The sequence below is a fragment of the Sylvia atricapilla genome, chromosome 26, assembly GCF_009819655.1.
Source record: "Sylvia atricapilla isolate bSylAtr1 chromosome 26, bSylAtr1.pri, whole genome shotgun sequence".
Taxonomy (NCBI): domain Eukaryota; kingdom Metazoa; phylum Chordata; class Aves; order Passeriformes; family Sylviidae; genus Sylvia; species Sylvia atricapilla.
In genome coordinates, this window is record NC_089165.1 from 78,469 (window position 1) to 100,514 (window position 22,046).

The 22,046-nt window shown below is 39.8% G+C and overlaps 1 protein-coding gene across 1 annotated transcript in view; it reads right to left on the reverse strand.

Moving 5' to 3' along the window:
• Positions 1-3,100: 3,100 nt before the first annotated feature.
• RANBP3 (RAN binding protein 3) overlaps positions 3,101-22,046 on the reverse strand; it is a 54,423-nt gene continuing 35,477 nt past the window's right edge. Inside the window, 10 exon segments of the mRNA XM_066336071.1 lie at positions 3,101-4,621; positions 5,486-5,669; positions 7,280-7,404; positions 7,407-7,421; positions 8,611-8,731; positions 10,605-10,729; positions 11,587-11,689; positions 12,603-12,681; positions 15,293-15,396; positions 15,981-16,100. Coding sequence (XP_066192168.1) covers positions 4,578-4,621; positions 5,486-5,669; positions 7,280-7,404; positions 7,407-7,421; positions 8,611-8,731; positions 10,605-10,729; positions 11,587-11,689; positions 12,603-12,681; positions 15,293-15,396; positions 15,981-16,100 — 1,020 coding nt within the window. The 3' untranslated portion in view covers positions 3,101-4,577.

The window sequence follows — 22,046 nt, forward strand, 5'->3', positions numbered from 1 at the left end:
CAGAAAAGAATCAAGACTTTGTCTGATTTAGCAATTCTCTCTTGCACCTGTGTTGGTCTGTGCTGATTTCACAGGAAGGAAAAAACCCAAACCCTTTAAAAAAACTAAAAAAATCTTTATAACATCCTGTCTGAAAATCCACTACCCACACAATGGACTACAGTTCAGTTTAAGCCAATCAGTACACAGAAAGACCAAGTAACACTGGGAGAAAAAGCACACAGTGAAAAGTCAGTTTAATGAAATCTTGTATGACTAATTATGGCAATCATCATAGCTGGAATTCCTAAAACTAGAGAAGATTATGGGAAACATGGTAAAATTTGAAATACGTAACATGTTTCTAGACAGTAAATAAACCATTTTCTACACTCACTGGGAGAGCAAGAGACCAGCTGAACTGCAGAATGGGACATGTTAGGAACAGGCATTAATGGCAGTAGTATGCAAGCAATGGTATCAGTTGATACTTCAGGGAACAGAGAAGAGCTATTACAAAGCTGGATGGCTTTTTATTCCTGCAGGCTTCTTATAATCCGGTCACCTCCCACCCTAGTTCTAGCGCAGGATGCCTGAGGACTCATTTATTTATTTAATTTTGTGCCCTGTCTTCTCGAAAGCAATGCACCATGCACTGGAAACTGAACTACAGAAAGGTATTGTAATTACAACATTCTCTTACCTTAATGTTTGTATTTCCTGTGTGTGCAATTTTTTTCATTTTACGGATAAGAGGCTTACTTCTGGTCTCAGTGACATCACCATTCTTGCAACATTTTCATAGCATCATAGAGCACAATGAGTTGGAAGGGACCCGTCAGGATCATCAAGTCCAGCTCCTGGCCCTGCACAGGGCACCCCAACAATCCCACCCTGTGCCTGAGAGCACTGTCCAAACACTTCTTGAACTCAGGCTTGGTGCTGTGACACTGCCCTGAGAAGTCTTATGTGCTCAGTCTCCCTCTGGTGAAAAACCTTTTTCTGGTATCCAAGCTAACCTCTCCTGACTCAGCTTCATGCTGTTTCCTCAAGCTCTGTCACTGGTCACGAGAGTGTAGAGACTGCTACCTGCCCTCATGAGGAGGTTTAAGACTCCCTCAGTCTCCCCCTTCTCCAGGCTGAACAAACCAAGCGTCCTCAGCAGCTCCTCAATGCAGCTTCCCCTCTAGACCCTTCTCATCCTTGTGGTCCTTCTTCAGACTCTCTCTATTAGCGTAATGTCTTTTTTAAACTGTGGTGCCCAAAAGTGCCACCAGAACTCAAGGTGAGCAGAGAGGACACAATCCCTCCCTCACCTGACGTCCCCCCAGGACATGGTTGGCCCCCTGGTTGCCAGAGTACACTGTTGAGTCATCAGCACGCATGTTCAACTTTATGACACTCTTCAGTATTCTTTTTTGCACTTGGAAACATGAAAGGCTGTGGTGTCTGTGTGGGTCAGCAGCCACACAGACTATACAGGAATTGTCAACCACCACACTAAAGTTAACAAGAGGTCCTAAGGGGAAAGATGGAGCAGGAGCATGATGATCAAGGGGAAGACTGATGTAAGGTGGCAGAGCTGGTCACCATTACCCTCCCCTCAAAGAGCCACTGCTTGGTACAGGAAACCACAATGCAGGGCTCAGGGTGGTTTTTTTGCTTGCTTGCTGACACACGTTTTAATGTAATTCCCATGTACATTTTGATATGGCAGTCTTACATAGATCTTTTGAGACACAAGGGCATTATTAGGATTTGCCTGTCCACTGTTTTAGTAAGGCTTAAAGCAGAGAGATAAGTCAGGGTTTTGCTTTGGCCTAACTGTATCTGCTGGGGCAGGGTCTGAACTCAACCCACTGCCAATTCTGCTGGAATGCACAGCAACATTTCTGCCTTCACTATAACATTTATGCAAAGCTTCTAGCTAAATGAAATCTACATCAGTAAATAGCTGCCAAATTTTTTAGAAAGCTGTACGTGACTTGTACACCAAACCCCAAAGCAAGAATGCTTATTCCATTTTTATGAATCTTCATGCACCATCAATTGCATTTTAGGCAAAACACTTCAAAGTGAGACTCAGCATGGACCCCACAGAGACTGGGACCAGGAATTAATGCCTGTTTTCCTAGAAGTAGGCTGTGGTGGCCAAGACACCTTATTAATTTTCCTTATGGACAAGCTGCTGACAAGAAACAGCTTTATGATGCAAGGGCGTTTGAAAACAGTAGTTTAAATCTGAGTATCTCAAGAACGTAAAAAGATCCCAGATCCAAAATGCAGCTCATTTACTTGAAAGCCCCCACACTTTGTAGAGCAGAAACAATTGTGCTGAGTACTAAGGAACCTGCCATGCTCCTTTTGAAGCATGGCAAGAGTTAGGGGTGCAGCAAGAGGTCTGTTCATTGGTAAAATGAACACCATAACTTTAAGGTGGGAAAAAAGAAAAAGAAAATGCAAGAAGGCATGAGCAGACAATCCAGAGAGGTCAAGATGCAGTGGCACAGCTTATCATTGGCCCTTTTCAGCTGCCAGAAAAGTAATCACAGATGTTCCTTTAACTGGCTATGAGGAAAAGTAAAAGCACCCTCTGCCCCAACAGCATCAGTCTTCAGTGATGGTTAACAACAGAAAACAGGAGAAGACTTTTTCTTGACTGCCAGTGAAAAGTGTGTTTCATTAAAACAGAGTCAATAAGGATTGTTTTGCTATTTGAATACTCAATTTCAAAGTTGATTCGGTGCTATAACCTGGGTTTCTGTTTTCAATTCATGCTGTATCAAATGCTTCTTCCCCTTTCATTTTCTTTTAGGTGATGCATTTTAGCTCTTTAACCTACAAAGGAGCAAGCATGCAAGTCAGAAATTATCTATCAGCAAATTATTTATAAAGAAAACAGAACAATTTGGGGAATTTATAGTGAGAGTGATCTGGTGACTACCAAATTCCAATCTTGCTGGACAAGATCATAACATATGTTTCAATAAGAAAATAAACCTCAGCTTCCACACAAAAGGCTCAAATTATTAAAAAATATCCAAAGGGAAAAAAAAAAAAAAAAAAAAAAAAAAAAAAAAAAAAAAAGAAAAAAGGTGAGTTATGGTAACAGTAGGAGTACTTTAGAATTACACACAGAAAACCACATTCTTGCTTTTATTTGTGGTGGAACAGAATACAATAACCTTCAGCCCAAACTACTCAAGGCTGGCAGTATTACCTTTTTCTTCATGCTGCAAGACTTCAGGAAACAGAATGGGGACAGGAAGGGTTAGAAGTTAAATTTTGTATTTAAGGCCATTAATTCAGCAAGATTTTTAAAAATGTCCTCAACTTTAAGCATGAAGAGTTGCATTGACTTCAGTAAGATTATACACATACAGTAAAGTCAGGCAAGTGCTTACTTAAATGGCTTGTTGAATCAAGCCATTAAATGAGAGCTGCTTTATTATGCAGATTTATTTTAATGGCTTGTAGAGCTCATTACATGAGCCTATTTTACTCTTCCAAGGGCTAACAGCTGTTCCGTCTTTAACTCTTCTGAAGGTGTAACTTGTATGCCTCCTGCACTTTACTGTAGTCACAGAAACATGAAATTTTCTAAGAAAAATTGTATGCAACATCTATTATATATAGTGGCTTAGCTCTCCCTTAAATAGTAACAGAAAAGAACAGTACAAAACAATCGTTTCACGTTTTCAATACACAAGAGCGTCTTACTGAAAAACTAAAATAAAAAAGTCTCACCACAATAAAAATCCCCAAAAAATAATAATGAAATGGAAAGAAAAAAGGAATTAGCAAAATGTCCTGCAGACTTTAAAGTCTCTTATTATCACATTAAAAAAGCTTTTCTGATGAGCCACAATGTTTTGCTTTTTTCTGTTTACAAACCCACTAGACAGCAAACAACGGTGTTCACATCCACAACTATGTTGGGATTAAAAGGTAAAAAACATAACCTGCCCCATCTGCAGTCCAAAAAAAGAAAAAGAAAAGAAAAAAAAAAAAAAAACAAAAAACAAAACAAAAAAAAAAACCCCACAACAAAAAAAAAACCACCCAAAAAAACCCCAAAAGGGCAGCCAGTGAGCATAGGAGCTGGTGAAGACCGGGTTTCTCTGTGTAAAGGGGAATAGGGGTTATAAAAGCAGAATTCAAGTTGGAACCACGTCAGAAAGTTCTATCTTGGAGACCTGCAAGACATGAACTACTGAAGAAACAGCCAAAAGGTCCCAATGAAAAGCTGTGACAAGCTGTAATGTGCCATTTTAATTACAAGGAAGAGGGAAAATGGTTGGGGTGGTTGCATTTTGTATTTTTTAGGGTTAGTTTTTTTTTGTTTGTTTGTTTTTTTGCTCATCAATATGATGAGCTTTCAACATCCCAAACCACATTCAGGTAGTTTCCAAGTCTGCTTTTTTTTGTATGGAATCTACTGATCCAGACCAAAAACCCAAACAAACAGAACAGAGATGCACAGTTCTTAAGTCCTGGAGCTTTCAATACCGCCTGAAATAATTGCTGGCCTGGGGTATCCAGAGATGCCTGCAAGATGGTGTTCATAGCAGCCTTGCAAGCAGATCGGCTCACATCTGCTATGTGCTGCCAATGTTCTGCCCATCACCTTCATCATTAGGACCTGAAACAATAAAAGTAGTTCTTGGTCTTAAGAAATGTATTTTGTTTCTTGCCCTGCAGTAAGACAGCCATCCCAAGCAGCCTACAGAAGTCTCAGATTCAGGTGTTCAATGAGAAATGAGAACTGCAGAATTCCTCCTCCCTTGCCTTATATATGCCTTCTCCAGACTAAGATCTCTCTATTGTAGAATTTTATGTTCTTGACTAATCTGGTTCAGGAAACCCATCTCAAAACCGAAAAGCTCAGTTTCCAACCTCTTCAATTTTCCCACTTCTTTTTTTCATATTCATTTCTCCTTTTCTCCCCTTCTGTGAATCAGGATGGAGGACTGACAAACTTTGCTGGATGTTCTCAGCCTCAAGAAAGCAAAGCACAGATGACATCCAAGTTGAGTGTACAAAAGGAAGCCTCCCTCAAACTGAAGGCGAGTATTTTTCTTAAATTATGGTCTCCTCATGCACAATAAAAAACATTACACTCCTTCCACGCCCCTTTGTAAACCTGCTTTCCAGACAGCTCTCTACTGAAAGGTCAGTCTGAAAGCCATCTACTGATCCTGAGTCATCTCAGGTTTTATGAGCAACTCTTGGCCATGATGAAGGCAAAAATGAAACTCAGAACCACCCTCAAAAAATCTGTAAATGATAAAAAGCACAGAAAACCTCTGCTAAACCTTGGCAAGTAACTCAGAGGGAGCACAGGGGCCTTTTAGCAGTTTGCAGAAGCAAGAAGTAGTTGCATTCAAAAAGGAAATCCATGCAATAGTCCTACTCCACAGATATACACAAAAAGAACAGTCTGCCTTAAGCAATGACACAGGAAAATACATGAAAAACAGGAAATACCATTGTCTTTCTTACTTACCACTTCCAACTGATCCTGAAGGTGCAATGACATCATCATCATCACTGTCTTCCTCATTTGACTGCGTTACCTCTGGCTCAGGTGCTGCATTCTTGACTTCTTGCTCCTGTTCCACCCTACTGCGCAGGGCCAAGATCCGATGGTGCAATGCAGCATACAACTGCCCTGTATCTTTAGAGCTTGCCTGCATTTTTTAATATTCAGAAATAAGAAAAAAATATATAACACAATAAAACACTGCTGACATAATAGACACCAGTCATGTCAATTTTTACAATATACCACTTTGTTTTCTCAAAGTGCTTTCCAAACCAGTCAGAATAGGCCGTGGCACACACAGCAAGCCATTAGATACACAGAGCTCTGATAGTAAGAATATATTCCTCTGCTTAGTTTCAACTTTGTCTGGCTAACATACCCAGTATTTGCTGATCTTCACAAAGCCTTCTTCACACAGAAATCACACAGCTTTACTGACACCTCCCAAAAGCTCATATTAAAAAGACCTTCAATTAAAATCTTGCAGATTTTTGCCAGCCTGTCAATAATTTAACTTCACACATTAGTTAATTGTAATCAAGCCAATTGTTTCATGAGGCACTGGCATAAAATTTCAATATGAGATATAATGAGAAAACTCAATGGACAGTCAGGCTGGCAATTATTCCAGAATTTTTTTTAATAGTCTCTGTTTCAGAGGGAAGCATTTTTGACAACCTGTTGAATTCTTTCATAAAATAACGTTTCCATCTGCCCCATCTAACACCTGAATCTGTCACCTCTGTATCTGCAAAATTCCCCTACAATGACCTATAATGAAAAAATAATTCCTAACAAGATACTTTTTATCAGTACTAAAATCAAAAGTGAATAACCTGATCAAAGATCAACTAAAAACTTTCAAATCTAGAAAAGCATAGAGAAAAAACTTATCCAATAATTTCACTTCTTTTTCTTCATCAATGCATATTTGGTATCCCTAAGTTCCATTCTGGCACTCCAGATCCCAGCCCTACAAACCTAATGTCACAGGCAAAGCTGAACATCTGTTGATGCTCTCAATTTCTGATCCCTAGGAACACTAAATCTTTTGCAACACCTTGTGTAGAAATATTGTAAATCAAAAGAATGTTTTCAGACCTCTCTGTATCTACAAGCACTTTAGCAGGCATTAAGGAATGACCTTTCTTCCTTGCTGACTGTATAATCAGATCCCAAGTGTTTTAGTAATTCTGGTTGGGGCTGCTGTTCCCTATTTAGCAAGCACAGGAATCACTTTACTATCTTGTTACTGCTTTAATACTCTGCATTAAAAGAAAATGGAAGTTAAAATATGTAACTCTTAACTACATGATGTTCTTACCGTTTTAGAGTTTCCTTTTCAGTAGGAGCCTATCCACCCTCCTGTACTGCAGACAATGACAGCTTTCCTGTGCTGAAAGTTCCAGCAGATCTAATTTGGTTAAACTACTGCACAGAATCCATGAAATTATGTTCATTTTTCTTAAATCAGAAAACAATCTGGTATTAAACACTATAGTTCAAGTCTCAGTATGTGTGGAACAGACACCATGACTCCATGGGCAATGCTTTGGCTTCCTAGGGCAGCCTTTGATGTAGCATTTGTTTGTAAGATGTTTTAGACAAGCAAGTATGCCAAGTGCCTTAACATCACCCCTGCCCCAATGATAAGACAGTGTAGGGTGCAAAGAAAAATGGGAATGCTACCTCAACTACAGTGTAAGTACCAACTTTAGTAGTATGGTTAAGACATAAACAAAAGACTGTACTCACTGATATAAGAAAAACTTTAACTCCTTGGTCCTCTGTATCCATGGCGGTGATCCGGATACTCTTCTCACTGGCTTTATCGATCTGCATCTGAGCCCACAGCTTGGTATTTAAGATTAACCTGAGACTCCCTGAGTCCTCATCACTAAAGCCAAGTTACAAGATCAGTTAGGTGGAAAAAGACACATCAAGAAGTTCAAAACAGTTAAGACATCTTTCATTGTATAATGTTTCAGTCGTTCTACAAATAAGCTCTCTTGGGCTTTTGTCACAACTGTAAATGAGAATTAGGCTTGCGCTGGTTTTGGCTGGGGTAGAGTTAACTTTCTTTGCAGCCATTGGGATGGAGCTGTATTTTGGGTTTGTGCTGAACATACGGTTGATAATATACAGATGTTTTTGTTCTTGCTGAGCAGTACTTGCACAGAACCAAGGCCTTTTTCACTTTTCAGACTACTACACTGATGAGGAGGATGGGAGGATGTGGGAGGTTGGGAGCAGACACAGCTGGGACAGGTGACCCAAACTGAACAATAATACCCCGGTTAGGATATAAAGCAGGGGAAGAAGAGGAAGGGAAGATGTTCGGAGTGATGGTGTTTGTCCTCCCAAGTCACCATTATGTGTGATGAGGTCCTGCTGTCCTGGAAGTAGATGAACACCTGCTTGCCCATGGGAAGCAGTGAATTAATTTCTTGTTTGGCTTTGCATGCACCCCCTTTTGCTTTCTTTACTGAACTATTTTTAACTTAACCCAGGAGTTTTTTAACTTTTACACACTTCCAGTTCTCTCCCTGATCCTGCTGGAGGGGAAGTGAGCAACTGGCTGCAAGGAGCTTGGCTGCTGGCTGGGTTTAAACTGCAACAAGGCTGATAAAGATTACAAGTAATATCTAAAGCTATATTAGTCTGAAGCCTTATATGTTAATGTATTAAGTTCAGCAGTTGTATCTGAGTAGATAATCTCAGACCAATGTGCATTCCTGCCAGTCTGTTTGAATAGTGCACGGCTGTTCAGACTTACCCCACCACACGCAACCCATCCAGATCTGAATGATGTTACCATAAATTTCTAAGCAAATATTCTAGTTACTAAACATGGTTTGCTTTTATGGGGGGGGAAAAAGTAACTGGAACATCTGCTGCAATAAAAAGGTATGAAGATACTCTCTTTGGAGGCAATATTCACTAACCGAAGCAAAAGAAAAGGTCCAAACTTTCTGAGTTGCTGGAGCTAAGAGAAACTAAAGTGAATGTTGCTGCGTGTCAAGGAAAAATTTTATGAAAATAGCATGACTGTCATCCAGTATCTTCTTTCTCCTGGTTCCCCTTACCCAGTCGAGACTGTAATGTTCCGTCATCTGTTGAGGCCATATCATTGAGTCTCAGGAGCCCTCGACCTCTTTCCACCCAAGACTGAGAGATTTTATCAAATACAAACAGCTTGCACTGAATCTGTAATAGAAAATATCTCTGTGGCATAGTGGTTGATTGAAGTAATAATACATTTCTTAGTCACCTACAGTTGGTTAAAAAAAATTTCAGATTTCATACTGGATTTTTTTTTTTGTTTGTTTATAGTTGTGGAAAACGAAACAGTCATCCTCTCTTTTGCAATAAATTTCTCAAAATACACTGTCTGTCTTCATCAGGTTTTATTTCAAAAAGCTATATATTCTTAAAGAATAAGAGGTTCAAGATCAAAACAACAAGTAATTTTCAGGTAATGTCATAAGGGACTACCTTATATCAGTCAATTGTTTTAAAAGCCTTAGGTACACATTGCACCACTGAAAATGGTATTTGCTGCTGGGAAGACACAGCAAATATAATGAAAGCAAAGCAAAATTCTTCCTGTAAGGAAGCCAAGGATGAACAAACATGCTAGCTCATTATCAAAGCCTGAACAACACAAAGTCATTAATACTGCCTCCTAGCAGGGTTCATAGGTTATAAAATTCTAAATGTGTATGTATTTTTTCCAACAATAGGAATACTCCTTCTCGGCCTACAAGCTCCCTTTTTCTTCCATGCCAAACATCTCCATGCTATATCGCCTTCTCTAATCCATCTTCACTGTTACTGCTGAGGTTTTAAACCTCGAACTGTCACCCCTCAAGTTCCCCACAGATAAGCATGCACTAAGTGGAAAAGATACTTCCATTTTCATTCCCTCCATTTCTCATCTTCACCCCAAAACATCTAGCTCTAAGTTTCTGCAACATTAACATAGTTCTGTCTGTACAAGTCCCAGTTTCAATTTTAATGCATTACATTTCACAAGAAAAAAAAATTAAAGGCAAGAAGTCTGTTAAATTACAACATATTCATGCAACTCTATTAAGAGTTATGGTTTTCCTAAGTGAAACAGGATTCTTATTTCATCAGTGTCTTATACAATCATGTCAAGCATCCAGGCATTTCTGAATTACATAGAAACAGATGTATCAGAAGACCCATTTAAAGACCATTTATATCTGGTAAAGAGAAGTCCAAGAAGATAAACATTATAGAGTATAATTTTATAAAGTAATACAAGTGTAACTGATAGGCATTAGATGCTGACAGTGCAACTATTTGGTGTCAGAATAGAGCATCCTGTCTGTAAGAATAAAAAAGCTATCCTTGAAAATAACACAATTCAAATGCTGTGAAACAAAATATCTCAAGGAAAATATAATTGGAAGATAAAGAGAGATAGGAAAAAAACCATATACTACTTCATTTTATATGAAAACTCTGCTTTTAAGGATATTCTTGAGCTAGTAAGTATATTTGAGTTAATGAATAACTGCAATGTTAAATATATCATGATTAAAATCAGGAGTCTAACTCATGACTAAATAATCTTCTACAACATCACTAATTCAATTAAGTACCTCAAGCCAAATCCCTGAGTGTTTATGATATAGTTTCTGTTTTGCAAGAAACTAGACTGCTGGCATAAATAAGCCATTCCAAGTTTTAGAAAATCTTCAATAGTAAAACAATTAAAGAACTTAAAAATATTTAGTTCATTTGAATTTTCTTCAAATAATTGCCTCATAGAAAATAGAAGCTTCTATGTGATGGATTTAGGAAAGTATGCTTAAGATACTCCTGGATGGCTTATACACAAAAATTTATTCAGAAAGAAGAAAATAAAACCAATGGATAACAAGTTAATAAATAAGGATCTGATACAAATACCTAAAGTTTGCATTTAATACAAGAAATACATTAGAGATATCGAGGAAGGCTGAGTTGTAGGAAATCAGATGGTGTGCATTCACTGGACATCCATATGAATCCCCACAAACTCAATCTCCTCTACTCTATCTGTTCTTACCTGTAACACGTTACTTTCAGCTTCCTCCCCAGTAATCACTTCTACCTTCGCTAACAAACACTTCCTTGCTGTTGCTTTAGTATAGGCTGCTGCAGACTCTGCCAGTGATTCTGAAATATTATTAGCTGAACAACATTTTGAGAGTCTGAGAATGATTAGCATAAAAATTTATAAGATGTACAAAGGTCTCACACAAGTACCCCAGAGTTTTGAGACCTTTTGAAAAGTATAGCAGACAGACCTTAATAGAACACATAAAAAAGGATTGAAATTTAAGCAGAGGTTAAAGCTTGTCTTTTAACACTTGTTTTACAAGCATAACAGACAAGAATAGGTAAGTTCTCAAGAATTTTTGTCCCCACGCACACTAGTTCAAAACCTTTGTATGGACACCTGCTTATCTGTAGATGCTCCAGCAGTACTTGCCAGCCATACAGCTGTGCCTATGCATGGACAGTGCAATTAATTTTCTACTTTCATTTAGGCTTGCAAGCAGTTTACTGAAGAAAACCCACAGTTCCCAGAATTTCCACAGTATCTCGACAATTTGAAGTCACAGAATCCAGCAAACAGTTCTGAGTTAAAGCAACACATGGGGCACCCACTCAATGCAATACACATTCAAGTCAGAAATTCAGTCACTTGAAATAAAACAAGAATTGTTAGAAAGAAGTTTGCCACATTTCTCCTACATTCTCTACCAAATCCTACTACCAGTTTTGTTATTTCCATCTAATTTTATTGTGTTGAAGATACTCCCACTATCACAAAATGACAATGAAAAAGACAGTGCAGCCTGTACATGTTTAATATTAGACGATCTACAGCATCCAGCAATTTCCACACCCTCTATCTTTGGTTACAGGAGACAGTGAAGGCAACCTAAAAATCTTACGCTTTTGAAAAGTAACAGCATATTGAAAAATATAGTTATTTAAAAAAGGATTAACTACCATTTCTAATATAATATCCTGTTTTTCACCTTTTTCTGGCGTGGCCTCCTGAGAAGATGATTCAGATGCAGACTCTGTAGCAGCATTCTCCTTATTACTCTCTGTACTACCTTCATTTGATTTTGGTGGACTCTATTACAGAAATAAGAGGAGGTAAACAGAAGAGAGAAAACATATACTAATTCTGCTGAACAGGACTAGTGACCAAGCTCTGAGGGCAGCTCCAGTGTTTATAAACCACATAGTAAAAAAACAATCCCATGGACAACATGCCTTCACAGTTAAAGCTATGCTACTACCTCAGCCAAGGAACTGGATGGAGTGTGACCTAAAAACCAGTTCAAATTATTTTCCCTTGAACTGATACCAAATTTCTACCCTTATTTTGAGGCTTTTTGACTTGCTTTGTTCAACACAGCAAATTAACTTCAGCTACAGCTACTCATGGCATAATTGACTGAACTCCCACTTAGTAGTTGGGTCTGAACACTCAGCATTAAATGTTTCCATTTTGTTCCAGCACAGGAATAAAAACAACAGCAGGAAACAAAGAGGTATGAGAAGTTATTTATTCCTTAGGTTGGTACATCATAAATAGCATTTCCAGAATCATACCTCAGTCCTCAGCAGAGGCCACTGCTTTCCTGCTGGGGTTGAAACCCCATCCTTGGGTGAGTCACATGGCTGAACTGCTCTTAATTTTGAGGACATAAAATACCCTCTAATACTTATACTCCAATAGCTATTTAAAGCAACAAGCTGTGCCATAAAATGCTTGGGCACAAGAACCACAGGCATTACACAGACAGCACTGCATCTCCTTACATGGAGAGACTTTGGCAGGGAAATCCTGAAGAGTACTGCTGGGCAGACAATAGTTCATAATGAACTTCCCGTGTTGCACTCAAAGTTAACTTCAAGGGAAACCACTGAAAAAAACCCCATACTCAAGTGACAAGTATTATTTAAGGCTCTAAAAATTCCTGAGTGAGAATCCGTAACAAACTGCTGGCAAAATTACAACATATACATAGTGGATACTCACTAGGACTCGCTCACTCATGTTCTGTCCAAAAACAAACTTGTTGCTAGACGCATCTGCACTGTTCGTAGAATTCTCTACGCTGAAAAAAAACCCAAGAAATAAGCCAGGTTTTACAGGATAGAAAATAATATGTCTTTTATTTTCTACCAATAAAATTCCTCAAAGTGAGTAATTGTCACTGGCTTAAAAAGTAAGCACCGGTTGACACAAACATAGTTAAAAATTAATTCAACTTAACACGAGAGCACATTCTAGTTTTACAGAATGAAAATGCTCTCAGAATGACAACAAATTATTTTGTCTCTGTAAAAATCTTCCCCTTCAGATAACTAGTAACAGATAAAGCAGTGCTGAATGCTAAGTGAGGGCTTACTGTCTAATCATATAACATTCTTTTTAAACAGTATTCTATATGCACAGATTTGAACTACTACACATTTTTAGGTCAGTTCTCTCAGAAATGAAAAGAATGGAAACAAAAGCACTTCCATTATTGTACAGGAAGCAAAGGCAGTAGTGATAAGTAACGCCTTTAATCACACTAGCTGTAATACCACAGCCTCTCCAAGAAGTTTCACCATCAAATCTCAGACTTTACTTCTTCCTTATAGAATAAGCAGTCTCCTCCCATTAGTAATTTTATTAACAGATTTTAAATCCTATTTAGGAAGGACAAGAGTTTTATTCTTTTACAGGCTCAAAAGACTTAACAAGTCATTGTTCCTGTCCCTTCCCATCAAGCACAACTTTCTAAGACACGAGCTTGCTCACGAAGTGAACATACAAAAGGCAGACCATTCTGAATCAAGCCTACATGCATTTCACCAAGTTTGGAAAATGAGGACTCACACCTACATGATTCAAGTGAAACCAAACAAACCTTAAAACTGTACATATAGAGTTGCTACTTCTGATTAAGGAGATCCTCAGTGGAAGACAGATTTACCTACTAAGGAAATTAAATACCACAGTTCTGACTGCCAAATGTTGACATGGAACTCAATGTGACCTACCAGTATCTGCCACGCCACCTAGCACATTTAGAATTTTAAACAAATTGACAGTGTTACACAAAGGGAGGAGTTTCCTTTTAAGTTGGCTACCATAATGCTTAGTGTGGAGAGTTTCTCAGAGGAATGGCTGCATAGCAAGGGCCACAATAAAGTGCAGCTATCGGCTACGTGACTGGTGGCAAGTATACATTACCCGTGAGAACGGATGCAACAGGGATGTTGAAAATACATAGTATGCAGAAAGATACATAAAGCGAAGAAATTTGCAACAGCAAGGCCAAACACAAAAGCTATATGCGTCATAGAAAGTAACCAATAATGAGCTGTAGTTTTGCAATATGCATGAGCTAATTACTGTCTGTATAAATATGATAACTTTAGAAGCAATAAACTAAGACTTGTTGACCATGATAGCATGAGACTCGTCTCCCGTGGCTCATTCCAACAGCTTTGCCATCTCAGCTGAAAACCAGAGCCAACTCCCCTTAGAGACACTATTTTTTTAAAGGCAAGTGCAAAACTAGGTCTCTGGCAATTGACTCACCATGAATAAATCCTCCCAAAGTAAAGACTCAAATGAAATGACAGAAGATGTCATATGAGTTGAAAAATATGAAAAAAATATTCCAGTAATTGAAGGCCACATATTTGTTATTGTCTGCCAAATCTGATTGAACAAATCTGATTGACTGTGTCTATTGGAAAAAACACTGATCTGGCATCAAGAGGGCAAAGGTGTTCTCCACCTCTCCAGTGCAACATCTGAAAAGTTCAGCATCAAAAGTTCATTGACTGCAGAACTGCCTACTGCCCCCTTCATGGTGAACAAGAATATCTTAAAAATGCCAAATATAAGGTCAAAGAAAGCATATATTGGTGCTTTTCCTACAGTTATTTCATTGCTTCAGTCTGAATTTCAGCTTACTCCAGGAGCAGAGATGCTGCTCTGCGTCATCGCTCTTGGTGAGATTTCCCCTCACACTTTTCCAGTGTGAATTCACAGCTCTGTATTCTGTTTTCTCATTCTGTACACTACTTCATTTTCTTGACCACTACTGAACTAGCCTTTTCACAGAGCTGTATCACTACCTTAGCCTCAGGTGAAGGCTGTCAGCTCAGAGCTCATCACTACATAAGACAGGATTAGCAGTTTTCTCCTGGCTGCCTCACTTTACCTATACATCCCATTTCTTCTGATGTTACTGTCTCATCAGAAGTTCTCTCAAAAACCTCCCACAATTAGGCTCCTACTTATTCATACAGGCTGCTCTGAAAAGGTTACTATCATGAAAAAATTTCAACTATTCCTCCTTTTATCCATATCATATATGAAACCTACTGAAAACACAAATATAGTGCAGATCTCCACAAGATTATACTGGTAGCTCAGATTTAGTCCATCACTGTTTCTAATCATTCCTGAGAAGCCTTCTGATGTCATGCTTGTTGGTTTTCTGAAGATGTTTTGGTGAGGACGTGGTCAAATAAACAGTATCAAATGCATCTCCCCTTGATGAGATGATTGAGGATTCCCCCAGATCTGAAGATTGCCATTCTCCAGACGTCTGGGTGCCCACTGACCCAGTCTAAGCCCTGCATCCAATAATGAGCAGAATCATAAAGAATTTTCAATAAAGAGTACAGACAATTATTCTGTTAGTTTCCCTGTAGTCTCACCTGGAACTGATGTACTGTAGAAAATAGTTTGTTGCAGAAGGTATATCTGATGTCAGAAGGCCAGCATTCTGCACATCAGCAGTTTCATCACTTTCATCTCCTAGCTAGAAAAAGAACAAGTATATAACAATAATTTTAATTACTGACCACAAATTCTTCAATTCACTCTTCCTAAAACCAAAGTTTTAGCCACAAATGATTTTTACAATAAAACAAGGTAAGTCTATGTCCCAATAGTACACTTTCTTTTAATATGCTAGGAAACTTAAGCAAATCCGTCTTCAACAGCAGATACTAACAATCCAGCTCAGTTATTCCATGCACAAGCTTAAGCCCAGGTTCAGCCTATTTTTTCATCTTTTCTGTGAAGTCTTGGTTGCATGGGAGCATCTTAAGACCACATTTCAACTTCATTCTAACCCAAAAGTTAAGAGAAAACACTACATTCTAGCAAGCTTTAGCCATTCCTCATGATTGCAGTAGATGCATTTATTTAGGGAAAAGCTCCTTATGCTACTTAACAGAATTCATTTATTAAATGTCCAGAATACTAGTTTTATTAAACAATCAACTCTACTGTGTTCATATCTTTTAATTTTACATATATACATGGAGGTTTTAACCTTTTCATATAATAGCTTCACAGTACTTCATAAACTCTTAGTCGAGAGAACAAACACGTGCTTACCTTAACTCTATCTCTTAAATTTTGCCCAAAAACAAATGCTTGCTGTGCATTTAGTTCAGCCTTCTCACAGCTGTCATCATATGAAGTATTGTTGGACTCCTTTCTCTGACATTCTACTGTCTAAAGAAATGGAAAAATGTAGCCTAAGAAGTTCAGTTTCCTTAAAGAAAAACATCTTATGACAAGGTGAGTCACACACTCATTTACAATGACAAGCCAATAACAGTTTCAGATCTACAAGGCATGTTTTGCCTTTAAATAATGTCTCTGTTAAATGTTTTTCTTAGCAAATCACAGAATAGTTCAGGTTCAAAGGACTAACAATCACTTGGTCCAAACTGTCTTCAAGGCAGCATCAGCTTCAAACTTATATTAGGCTGCCCAAGATATACCAAGTTTCAAAAAATACATGTAATGCTTTTACATTTTGGTAGTCTGGTTCAATGTCCAACTACACTAAGTATGAGAGTTATGTCCTAAAACCCATCTGGAATCCCCTTCACACCACACCTGCAGCTTCTCATCTGTTTGATAGACACTTCCTAATTTCATTCTAATCTTGCCACTGCCTACTACTTGAGAGCTGAGGGGAACAATCCAATCCTCCTCCCCTAGTCGAAGCAGAACATACTCAGCTTTTTCATTTCTCATCGCATATCTTGTGCTCCAGCCACCAGTTCCCTTGGAGACTATTAAGTGTCTTTAATTTACTGTAAAGCCCAACAAACTATATAGTATTCCTGATAACATCCATCCGTGGCACAAAAAGAAGGAGATCACTTTCCTGAACTTAATGGCTGCTGTTTTCTAAAGCAGTCCGTAAGTCCTCTTAATCAATAAAAGGATACTTATTTATGTTCAATCTAGTGTTCATCACTGCTGCTCAGCACCTGAAGGTTCCTGAACTTTTTGTTCTCCTAAGGACTTTGTATTCTGCACCTCTATCACCTGCTTTCCACAAGTGGCTTTGTGACTTCTCCCTGCACATGCCATGGTGGCACTTTTTCCTGATTATTACCATATTATGGCTCTTCTTCCACTATACTCAAAGACAAACCCTTAAAGTAGTGTTGGAAAGCAATTGCAACCTGCATGAGAATTACTCCCTCCTGCTTCTGACCTAACCTCCTAGCTTTTGACACTGATAGGAAGACCCAACACTATGCACACACAAAACCTAAGAAGTGACCCACATACAGCAGTTGCCCCTCAGCAAAGCACACTCCCATCAGCATCAACCCACTGTTATACATATTGGAGAATTAATTCGTGTTTTATAGAAATATATGGTATTAAATCATTTTAAATCCATCAAATAAAAAGTAATTGTGAAACTGCAAGCCTCTGCTGGAAACAGGGGAAGCAGCACATTTGCAATAGTAAGAAGGGTGCCTCCACCAGGAGATGGGTCCTCTCCGAAGATGGGATTACCAAGGACCCAGTGCTCAACACCTGATGAAAATCTTATCTACTTCAGCCTGGGTGTGCATCCCAATACAGGTTGTTCCCATATATGCAATCGGGGTTCCCATAAATGCAATCAGACATCCAATCCTGCCCGGAAAGCTATTCATCAGACTGGCAGACGGAGAGAAAAGAAATATGAATATGGAACAACAACTGAGTGGACAAAAGGATGAGGCAACCTTCTTTCTGGCCAAAAAACTGTATACAAGCTGGCCCTGCAACAGTGGACTTTGTGAAGGGGGAGGATATGGCACACAGCTGATTCTAAGGTTCACCCAGCACCGATCCTGATGCTGTCCATTGCTTGTGGCTTTTTTTTAATTTCTATTTCGCAATATTTCTTAATAAAATGGCATATTGATGAAATTTGGCCGATCACTTATTACAAGCACCATAAGCAGAAAAAAAAAACACCCTAGCCACAGAAGTCTGAGCATATTACGAAGAAAATTATATAGTTACTATGGGAAGAGTATTAGGGGTCACCACCTGTTCCACTGGAGAGAACACTCAGGGGGAAGATGCACGTCTAGGGAACCCACTACTAGTCTTTGACTGGCGAATGTGAAGTTTTCCTTTTTTTTTTTCCCTTCCTGATCTCCTGTTAGGGGTTAGGTTTGTCCCTTTTTCACTCTAAAGAAATTCCCCCCCACCCCCCACACCCCCCCCCGCCCCGCCCCCCGCAAGTTACCAAGGAGATTAAGTGTTGGATACTTAAGAGCACTTAACCAAAACAAAGAGGTGGCCAAAGCTCAGAGTGGGAGATGAGTGAGTTTTGGGGCAGGTAAAGGACCAAGCTTGAGGCAGTTTGGGACTTCGGTTTTTTTGGCGTTTGGGGAGGGAGAACGGCTGGGTTGCTGCTCACTGCTAGAAGAGTTCACTGTCGCTAGAGGAAATCCACCATCATCTGCTTGCCTTGGAATTCTGAGCTTCTCTGCCACCCTGCTGGAGCTGAGCTGGGCCAGCCCTGCCCCACCATCGTGGATTCTCTGGCACTGCTCCCCTTGCTACAGTGTGACCCTGCAGCCCCCTGCCCTGCCAGGACACCCTGCCACCGCAGCCACCAGCCCGGGACTTGGCCACTGCTCCAGCTTGGTGCTCTGAGGATCCTACAAAGGCATCGAGACTAAACTGCCCCAGGTTTTTGTAAAACAAAGCCCTCGAGGTTCTTGGTACTGTTTTTGTTATCAATGCTGTAGTTGTTGCTTTTTGTTTGCTTTGTTATACATACTAGTAAAGAACTGCTATTTCTATATCCAAATCTTTTGCCTAAAAGCCTCTAACTGCTAATATATAATTGGAAAAAGGAGGTGGTTTACATTCTCCACTCCAAGGGAAACTCCAGCTTTCCCTGGTGGATACCTGTCTTCCCAAACCAAGACATCTCCCTTCTTCCAAAATAAACTGTCACCTTTAGAAGCAATACTATCATCTATAGATCTGCTACCAAATTCTGTATGGGAGAACTTGTCTCAACACTCCTCAGGATCTCCAAGACTTGTCTGAACAGCTGCTTTCTAGCCAATCCCTCTTCAGTCCTAGTGATACATGGGTTCCTCTAACCTAATGTACAGAATTTCGCATTTGCTGACCATCAGCTAGTTTTTCTCAGCTTTTTTTTCCAACCTGCTCAGAACCTGCCGAACAGCTACTATCTTCCCACACACTGACCATTTCCCCTTCCCACAGTGTACTAGTATCCACAAACAACAAGATTTATTTCATCTTGCCAGGTTGTTTGTGTATATGTTGAACAGTCCTATGGAATGCCTCTAGTGACTGACACTTCTCAGGCTTCCAACCACTGACTGCTATCCTCAAAGCTCGCTGCTTCAGCCAATTTTTTACCCTCTTTAAACTTCATCCAACCAGAACATCTTTCCATTTTGGCTATGACAGTGATACTTCAGACCATACAAAGATCTTGCCTGAAGTCAAAATCAACAAGTAGAGCTCTCTGCAAAGCTAATAATCTTAGAGGATAAAAAACCCAACAGGTTGATCTGTTTTATCTATGCTGGCTGTTTTCAATCCCTTTAATGTGCCTCATATCCTAGGATTCCTTCACCACAAAGGGAGAGGAAGGAGCTGAGCCATTTCTACTTTCCTGGAACCTCTTTCGTGCCATTCGTGGAAATGTGTGCCATGCTTTCTTCTTCCCCAGAAAGTGGGACCCACCACATTACCACAGCTCTCTGAGGACAGATAGTGGTCTCACACTAGCACCTCCCAGCTTCCTGTCCTGAGTTCATTTTCTTGCCAGTACAACACTGTATTTTGGATCCAGGATGAGAATGATCTTGATCACATGCTGATATTTTGGTTGTGGCTCTGTTGTGCTCACCCCAAGTCAAGAACTCGGAGTGTCTCATACTCTGCCAGCAAGGAGGTGTACAAGAAGCTGGGGGTGGGGAGCACAGCCAGAACAACTGACCTCAACTGGCCAGAGGGATATTCCACACCACAGAATGTCCTGCCCAGTGTGTAAACCAGGGCAGCTGCTGGTGAAAGGCTGATTGCTGCTGGGAGACAAGACACAGATCAGTGGATGCTGAGAACCTATAGTGGTAATCACTTCTTTTCTTTATGCTTTGTTTATCTGTCTCTCTCCCCTTTTAATTACAATTACTATACTTTACTCTGTTTCAACACTTCAATAACTGTTCTTACCTCAATCCATTAGCTTTACTTTTTTTCTGATTCTTCTCCCCTTCACACTTGAGTGGAGGGAGTGAACAAGTACATCATGGTACTTAGCTGCCAGTTGGGGTTAAACCATGACTCTCCTTCCGCACACATAGATATATCCTGTCTGGTCTCATGGGCCTGTGTACATCAAACTGTCTAAAACAGTCCTTATGCAAATCTACTGTAATAATTCACTCCATCAATCTTCCCCTTAAAAAAGGAACTTGGTAGACCTGACAGCAGACCTCTTCAGTGGAAACGAAAACAAGACAAAGGCATTGAGTACCTCAGATTTTTTTCATTTTTTTCACCGAGAGGTTCTCTTCAACATTTTCCAGAAGGCCTACAATATTCCTTCATCTTTGCTGCAAATACCCGCAGAAACCTTGCCTGCAGCTTTTCATTCTCTCTCATTTCCAACTCCAGGCAAATTTAGGCTTTCCCTGTTCTCCCACACATCCAGGCAATCCTTCTGTATACTTCTTGGGTGTCTTGATTACTTTCACCTATTATATGCACATTCCCTTTCTGGATTTAATGAGCTCCCAAGCCCATATGCATTGTCCTCCTGCCACACTTGCACAGTTTCATGCACTTTGGGACAGATTATTCATTCTCTGAGGTTTTCCACGGAGGTAAATGAGCTCTTGTGAGCCCTGCCGTCCTTCAGAATCCTATCAACCAGCTCAATGAACAACCTGAAGGCTTCTTTCCTGAAGTCCAGATTTTTATTCTGCTACTTTTTAGTTTCCTCAGGATCTCAAACTCCACCCCACTGACACTGCAATGACAGCTACTCTCAACCTTTGCATTTCTAGCCAGTTATTTGCTGTGAATACCAGGTACAGCTAAACACCTCCCACATCAACTTACTCACCATATGCAAATATGCTCATCAACTTATTTCTAAAATCTCCAGGAGTATTCTGGAGGATTTCTACCAGGACATGTTACCATTTTATCGGGTGTCCCATTACTAAAGTTCCCTTTAGAACCAAGATCTGTAATTGTGAAGCTTCTAGTTCTCAAGGGTGTTAGTTACTTTCTCTACTTCATCAGTCCAAGTCTGGTGAAGGTTCACTTTCATCTCCCTCTTGTTGGCTTCCCCTCAGATCTTAATCTAGAAAGCCTTGACCAATTCAGTGCCTTCTTGCATTCAAACAGCTTATTTTAGCATAGCAGAACCATCCCTGTCTTTCCTGCTTTATTTCCTAAAAAACCCTTAGCTATCTAATACAGTACTCCAGCTGCCCAAGTAAACCTCCTGGATCCATGATCCCAATGAAACCTCACTAAACACAGATTGCCAGTGCCTTCTGTTAGTGTCTCATGCAGGGTGTTGTTACCTCCATGTGCCAGCCATGGCACTTCCTGCACATATCACATAGGTCAAAAAAAGCAGTAGGAAAACAACACTAGATTAGGTCCAAGAGTTTCACAAATCCCATTTTATGTTTAAGGGACAACTTTTGCATGACCTAGCTGATTCATTTGCCTTCAGATTTTAATTCTGGTATTTCAAACACATGGTTTTTCTGCTTGCAATTAGAAATGGGCCAATGCTGATCACTGGGAGTAGTCCTTCACTACTGAAAGATACATAGGTTGAAGGAGCATTCTGTTGAACACAAGGAAAAATCATTAGCCTAGGATTTCCTTAACAGGTCCTCTTCCTTCTGGATAAGGATCAGCATCTCCCCTCTACCAGAAATGCTGAGGTCTGTCAAGTTTCCTTGATGACTTTCAGCCACCTGACTCTTCTACCAATTGAGGAAGGCTGGATCAAAGGCTGCAGCTTGTACCCATCTGAGGACAACATTGCTTAGGGCTCCTATAGTTTCCCTGGGGATTTCAAGACAGAGACTAGATAGGTGGAAGTTGCCACATAGCTGCTCAGGGTACGACAACCAC